At 29.5% G+C, this 7,477-nt stretch overlaps 2 protein-coding genes across 2 annotated transcripts; one reads left to right on the top strand and one right to left on the bottom strand.

Moving 5' to 3' along the window:
* Window positions 1–323: 323 nt before the first annotated feature.
* LOC115879028 (electron transfer flavoprotein regulatory factor 1) lies at window positions 324–1,058 on the bottom strand. The gene is made up of 2 exons (XM_030895657.1): window positions 720–1,058; window positions 324–661 (listed from the first exon to the last, which is right to left on the bottom strand). Exons 1-2 carry the CDS (start codon window positions 756–758, stop codon window positions 455–457), a joined length of 246 nt encoding a protein of 81 aa, XP_030751517.1. The 5' UTR covers window positions 759–1,058; the 3' UTR covers window positions 324–454.
* A 2,856-nt stretch (window positions 1,059–3,914) lies between these two features.
* Window positions 3,915–5,368, top strand: LOC115879030 (TATA-box-binding protein 2). Its single transcript, XM_030895659.1, has 5 exons — window positions 3,915–4,201; window positions 4,469–4,554; window positions 4,609–4,852; window positions 4,919–5,022; window positions 5,081–5,368. Exons 1-5 carry the CDS (start codon window positions 4,067–4,069, stop codon window positions 5,250–5,252), a joined length of 741 nt encoding a protein of 246 aa, XP_030751519.1. The 5' UTR covers window positions 3,915–4,066; the 3' UTR covers window positions 5,253–5,368.
* The last annotated feature ends 2,109 nt before the right edge of the window (window positions 5,369–7,477 follow it).

Below are 7,477 nucleotides of genomic sequence, written 5' to 3'. Positions count from 1 at the left end.
GACTTACAGTTTACAGTATCTATTATAATTGACTTAAAAAATATCTGCTGTACCTATATGTTTAAAAATCTACTTAAATGGCATTATTATATACCTATCAACTTAGTTGTTTAACTTTTTAGTTTTAGATGTTAATTTTAAAATGAATAATAAAAAGATAATATATTATTGTAATATTTAAAATAAAATGTGGCAATCCTTTGCTCTTGTTAAAGTATTAGAGAAAAATAAACCATATCACCTTTCCTGTTGATCACCGCTGCAGTTTTTCTTAGCAATATTATTATTAATAAAACAAATATTTATAACAAATATATATAATATATTTTAACAATCAATAAAATCTGAGCTATATCGTTAAAGGGACTAGCTTTTCAGTTAAGTATTAAAGAGTAAATATTGTGCTCATTTTCTGTTAAAACACTTAAAAATTTAACTACTTACACTAATTGTACTAATCATTATAATATCTTCTTTTCATTGTACGGTATTTTTTTAACATATATAAAGCTTCAAGTTCCTTAACTATATAATCAGCATGTTTAATCATTTGTTCAATTTTTTCTGGATTAGTTTCATTCCTATTTTTAAAAAAGGCATTATGAAGTTTACCTCTAAAATAATCATGTCCGGCAGGCCAATCTTTTCCTAAATGTAAAAGCTATAACAAACAAAGCATATTACCTTTAAATTGAAAATTATATTTTTAATGAACTTACTGTTTTATATAGGTTTATCACTCTGCTTCGTTGAGACATCTCTATTGGCTATGGAGAAATGCTACTGCATTAAAATTCTATTTAACTACAGTGATAAAAACGTATGCCACTATTTAACAGACACAAGAAACAGGTATTTATTTCTTTGCCTTATTTCTTGTTATAAGTTTACAAATTATTTTGTTTAATAAATTTGTTTACGGACTTTAAACTTTAACCTCTTTGACAAAATACACTTTACACTTCTTCTTTCAGTTTCTTGGTTCCACACCTAACCATATACTAGAGTAGAAAGGGCTGGAAGCAAATACGTTTAAATAAAATATACGACGGCCTCCCCATAAGAGCAATGAGAGGATTTACGTCAGAGATATGGAAGTGGGAGAATGAGCTTCGACGAGTGCGCATCCAAATTTTTGTCGACGGCAAGATGGCAGACATCTTCCAGGTCTCGCTGTCACTTCCCCTCTTTAATTGACATCTGTTTGTTTTGTTTTTTTTTTCGTTTGTGTTGTTATCTAGTTAAAATTTATTATTATCTCAATTATTCTAAACACTAATTCAAAAAGGCCTGTTGTATATTCATAGTCATTCTAGAAAGCTAATACGCCGGGAATAATGATTAGTTTTCATGTGTAAGTTTATACAACATAATCGTGTTTACAGATGATTCAAAACTGTTTATTTTTAACTTTCCTAAAGGCGATTTGTAAAAATCGTGATTGTAATTGGGAATGGTCAAAAATAAGTGTATGATGTGGCCATTTAAAGAGGATGTTTTTATTACGTGTGGAGGAAGAAGATACTTGGAATCAATGTTCGTGGTTCTGTAAAACAGTGCACTCTTATAGTGTCCATGAAAGCACAAGTTCAAGTGACCAGAAATATATCAAATAAGATTGGTCCTTACTTGACAAGAAGATTATTTGGAGGAAAAGAAAACATAAGATAGGGTATTTTAATCGAACAGCGAAAATTTAACATTTTTATTGTAAAGTTTGTTGTAGGTAGTTGTAGTTTTGTGCTAAATATTTCTAACATTAGCAGCGGCTGTGTTCAGAGTGTCAAGAGGAGGAGAATTCAGTTAATTAGATTTATGCACAGTTACAGGTATGAAGGCTTTTTCAAACATAGTATCGAGTTCTATAGTCAACATTTTTAGTATTCCTACAACTGTAAAAACAAGGAACATTGGACTGGAAAAATGGCAAGATTTATATAGAAAGAAAGGGTATATGCCAATAAGAAAATTAAATCTGTAGGCAGAAGTTTCTTATTTAAAAACTGTTATGGGGCATATATTAATTTGTATCTGTGCCACAAATCACTGAGAAAAATCATATAATATTCATAATTGTTAACGAGATGATATTTAAAGAGTGTTAAAAATGAGACTATTAGTCATGAAGCTTACAGTGTTACTTTGTTTCAATATTACACTTTTATTCTTGTAAAATCTATGATGAAGTTCAAAAGCATTTTGCAATGGCCTTAAATTGTGAGTTGTGAGCCAGGATTTATAGTAAAGGTATTTGATGCAATGAAACTTAATCGGTACCTTCCAGTATGTATTTTAGTAAGGGGATTGTCAATCCCATGTTTTTAAATAGATAAAATACAGGCCAAAGTTGACAATATTACAGTTGAGAAGAAACTATTTTATCTTAAAAAAAAATTTCTTAAAATTCTGAGATCATATAATCTAATTTTCTTAATAATAAATTAGGTATATGTACATACAGAATTTTGTTATGGACAAATAAGGATCGACAAGCTTCTTTTGTGCAAAAAATAAATGATTTTTTCTAGTATTACGACAAACCATAATGTGTTTTACAAACTTACCGGTAACAGTTTTTGTTTATAATAAAATATTTAGGAATAATTTGGGTTGTTTATCAATATATTAATGACTTGAATTTTGACAAATCGAATTTGTATCAAAATAATTTTACGAAATATAAAATTGATGTTCTATTACAAGATTGAGTTTTTATTGTCGACAAAAACCAGGATAAATACTAATAATAATACCCTTAATAAAATCAATGATGTTTATGTATTATGAAAATATTTGTTAGAGGACATGTTATGTAACAGTTTTTGAAACATAATTTGAAGGGACGAATAAAAAAAATAAAACAAAAACATATTTTTTCTAGGTTTATATTAAAAATACAAGGTAGGTAATCATCAAAAATAATTATGAACCAAATGTTTTTTATGAATATACAACTTGAACAAAAAGTTGTTTAGAACAATTTTTACCAAATTTGCAAAAATTTTAAATTGAAACGCGTAATTCAGTACAAGTAAACATGAAATATTGTAAATACTTATTTAATATCATTTCGAGTGTTTAACGACGAAAAGGTCATCTGTCCGTAGCGTCTTTTGTCAGAATATTCGTATATTTAGTGTATTATATACCAATATTGTACGCAGTTTTGAAACTGATAATTAAATAAATCATATTAATGTTAACTAACCATAATAAATGATATAATTTCACTAAATGTAAATTGCCCCCCGTATGGTTGAAAACAGCAAATTGATATTTGATTACTTATAGATTACCACCTATATACAAAATGACAGGAAGACCTGGAATATGGCGCCCAACTTGATTAGACCTTCTGCGCATGTTGACGCTCATTCTCTATCCCTTCTATTTCTCTGATTTACGTCCCAGTATTGAAGGAGGATAGAAAATCGAGTCGAATGTTCAAAACATAGGTTCATCCTTGTTTAGTCGAACCTCCTACAAACCAAGGATAGACTTATGTAGGAAATGCATTGAAATTCTATAGCCATCCTTCAATATCGGGACAGGAATTTAAGCGGTACCCTCCGTATACTTTATTTTAAACGTATTTGGCTGGAAGACAGATCATTTTATATAATTAATTGGTAAGAATGGTAAGACCTAAGCTACTAAGACTATCCGGCCTGTAGACTCTATAAAATTCTTAATTCAATGTTATTTATATATTAAGATTTGGTTTTGCAAAGCGTAGATAACTATCTCCGTAAATCATATTTGTTTTTATACATAAAATATATATTTTTACGGTATTTTACTAAGAAAATTTTAAGTAGTTAATTTCATAGCCAAATAGTTCAAATAGACAGAGGAATAGATTGACATTTTTGAAAAAGCAGCCGTATAGTCCTGACAGCTTAGGCCGGTAAACCAAGTAAGAAGAAGATTTTTGTAATCTAACCTCAGTTTTTATGTTTTAAAAAGAAGCGTATGTAAAATAAGAAATTAGTATATAAAATTTGATTTTTAACTAAAGCCATTAATTACCAGTTAAGTATGATAGTTAGTTGACAGGAATAACAATATGGAAGGGACTAGTAAAGATACAGATGTGCATTTGAAATCTATACTAAGTTCTCCTGTTAAATACTTTCCAGCTGTTCCCACACCAGATTGGACTCCGTCACCTTCAGTTTCACATCAAAATCTAGATAATTTGGTAATAATTAGTGTATATTTTCCCAGTAACAGTTATTGATTGTAATATTTAATTATACTGATACATATGTGCCATACTTAAGGTGGCCAAACGCACTGTTTTAACCAGGGCAATACTGGGTAGTTTTTAGATTCTATTGTGCTATTGTCCTTGTTAATTTTCAGTTTTTAATAAATCAGTAAAGTGCAGGTACTGTTTAAGAAATTTTAAAAAGAGAATTGAACATTTTGTTTATATATTGAACAATCTTACCCAATACAATTTTAGGGCCAGAGCAAACCGAACCCTAGTTTATTAACTGTGACAATTCCTGGTGCAGTTGCTGCAGAACCACACACCAACATAACTTTACAGTAAGATTTAAACAATTTCACAAACACTATATATGTATTAAATGGTCATTACAGAAACTGCGTTGCTACAGTTGATCTTTACACAAATTTAGATTTAACAAAAATTAATGCCAGGACTAGGAATTCGGAATATAATCCAGGCAGATTTAATGGAATAATAATGCGATTAAGAGAACCACGGTCTACAGCTCTTATTTTTAAATCTGGTAAAATAGTCTGCACTGGAGCTAGGAATGAGCATGATGCCCTTCTTGCATCTAAGAAATTTGCTAGAATAATACAAAAGTTGGGATTTAATGTAAGATATTTGTATTCTTGTTATATTAAGAGATAAATGTATGGTATATGTGCATATTTGTTTCAGATTCAATTTGCAAATTTTAAAGTACAAAATCTGGTAGCCACATGTGATCTCAGGTTTCCAATAAAATTAGAAAACTTAAATCACCTCCATGGGCAATTCAGCAGGTAGTAAAAAATAGTTTAGTATTATTCTATTTCAAACTATATTTAAATTATTTTTAAGTTACGAACCTGAGTTATTCCCAGGTTTAATTTACCGAATGATCAAGCCAAGGTTAGTTTTACTTATTTTTGTAAACGGAAAAATAGTTTTCACTGGAGCTAAGTCGCGGGAAGAAATAAAAGAGGCCATAGAAAACATTTATCCAATATTAAGGAGTTTTAGGAAAACTTAGTCATTGTTATCAATTTGTATCAAAATTATTTGGCTATACATAATATATGTCCCTTTTTAAACCTGCACTTTTTTGTAAGATTTTGATTATTAATAAATATGGTCTTGTTTACTATAGGATTTTGTATTTTTTAAATTGTGTGATAAGGTACTTTGACAGACACAAGATACGAGTATCCATAGCTGCATGAAAAGTAAAATATATTTCTTACTGTAAGGCATTGGACACACAGAAAGCAAGTAAAGCTATTTAGCATCTCTTGCGACTAGAAACAAAATAACACGAACATATAGGGATCTCCTCACCAATAGTGTGTAGCGTTTAGCTCTTTTTAATATAAAAAAGACTGCTAAATCGCTTTACTCGCTTTCTGTGTGGCCGTGGGATAAACGTTAATTCTTTAAAAAGTTAGAAAAACTAAGTTGGAGTAAAAAGATTATAATATGTATGTTGTGTGGTGACATATACCCTAAGCATATACCTAAGTAACTCTAATATATTATTGTATTTTTTTGTGAAGGTAAAATATGACTTTGTAAAAAAAGGATTTACTTAAGTAATTATAAGAAAACTACCATATTTTAATTGATACTAACCGTGTATAATATGTATTTATGGGTATTAGTCTTAATTTATTTTAAAATTACAGCACAGATATAACTGTTCCTGTGCTGGTCTCTGATTCAACATGGATTCAACATAATTATAGACTAGTTCTGTGGACTAGTTGTTGACGACTGGCGCATCCGCCACGACATTAGGAAAAAATGCTTTTTATTTTTTTTTAATTAAATGAAAACCAAAAAACCGGCGACGGCAGTTTTTAGAAGAGCCAATTAGCTATCTTTTAGTAAAAAAAGCAACTTTCTAGAGCAAGTCGTTACTTCAGTAGAGACGACACAGATAAACATTAGAAATTTTATGTTTACCTGGCGCATCCACCATTTATTAAAATAATTTTTGAACTTCCTGGGGAAGCATTTTAGGACATAAATTCAGTGAATTTTTGTTTTACATATTTTTATCTGCAGAATGGCCGTTCGAAGTTATATATTATACACTATTTTTGTTTGCTATCTATAGTGTGATTGTGATATGGTTGTGATTTGTGATTATTTGATTTTTTGATTTCTATTGAATATAATAAGGAAATAAGTGAAAGTTAAGAACACGTAAATAAGTGTTGAAAGCTATAAGCTATAACTTATAGGGTTTGTTATAGGTTTTCTTGGGATTGTTTATGTATATCTAAATTTTATTTATTTCTTTGTCAAATGTTCATTATAAATATTATTCATTCCAGGCAGGAACATTTGGCTCCATTTTACTAAATTATCCAAGGAACTTGCAAAATTGATTGATCGATTTAGTTTAGATTTTTATTATTTTAACTCTATATAAGGCTACCATTTCCAATTTTTTCCGCTGTAAACAAAAATACAATAGGTATGATCAAAATATGATCTGCGTCAGTGATGTGTATGAAATGGAGATCGCTGTCATTTTATATATAAAGTTATATGGAGAATGTCATCATTCATGACATTCTCCATTATGTCTAGGTGGCGTTGGCCAGGGCGCCTGTCGCTTTTTTTGAATAAACGCGCTTTTTGGAAAAAAATCTCACAATCTATCAATCCAGTTTTAAAGTTTGGAACATTTCGTACGTTTGCTTTTTGAAATTCTAGAAAATTTGTTCACTATTTCCGATGTGATCAACGCGCGTTATCAATAATTTTACGTAATAAATAGTGAATAACAAGAAACAAGACCTAGTGATGACAATATTTTTGTTAACAACGGGATTATTTCGGTTTTCTGTACTCTTAACTTTATTTCATTTGCAAGAATCGTGTGCGTGCGCCATTTTTTAAGTGTTTTACGGAAAAAATCGACGCCATCAAGTAATTCTTTTGGTAAGTACCTATCTACTATTTAGTTAAGAGAGTTTATATTTATATATTTTTATATATATCCAATATATCTAACATTGGATATTTAAAACAGAACTATTGAATGATTCCCGACAAATTCAAAGTTATAATATTGTAATTACATAATATACACAGGCTCGCTTAAATTGTTACTAAAATCACAGCTAAAATATAGTAACAATTTTGCGACAAGAAGCAAACACATATAAAATACATATTTATTTACAAATTGTTTATTCGATCATCATTTCCAAGCCAACTGAATGCCGTTTTATTTCGATCATATGTGGT

This window comes from Sitophilus oryzae, unplaced genomic scaffold, assembly GCF_002938485.1.
Source record: "Sitophilus oryzae breed Bouriz unplaced genomic scaffold, Soryzae_2.0 scaffold_1559_pilon_pilon, whole genome shotgun sequence".
Taxonomy (NCBI): domain Eukaryota; kingdom Metazoa; phylum Arthropoda; class Insecta; order Coleoptera; family Curculionidae; genus Sitophilus; species Sitophilus oryzae.
The sequence above is the reverse complement of the archived record's forward strand: the minus strand, read 5'-3'. Positions and strand labels throughout refer to the sequence as shown.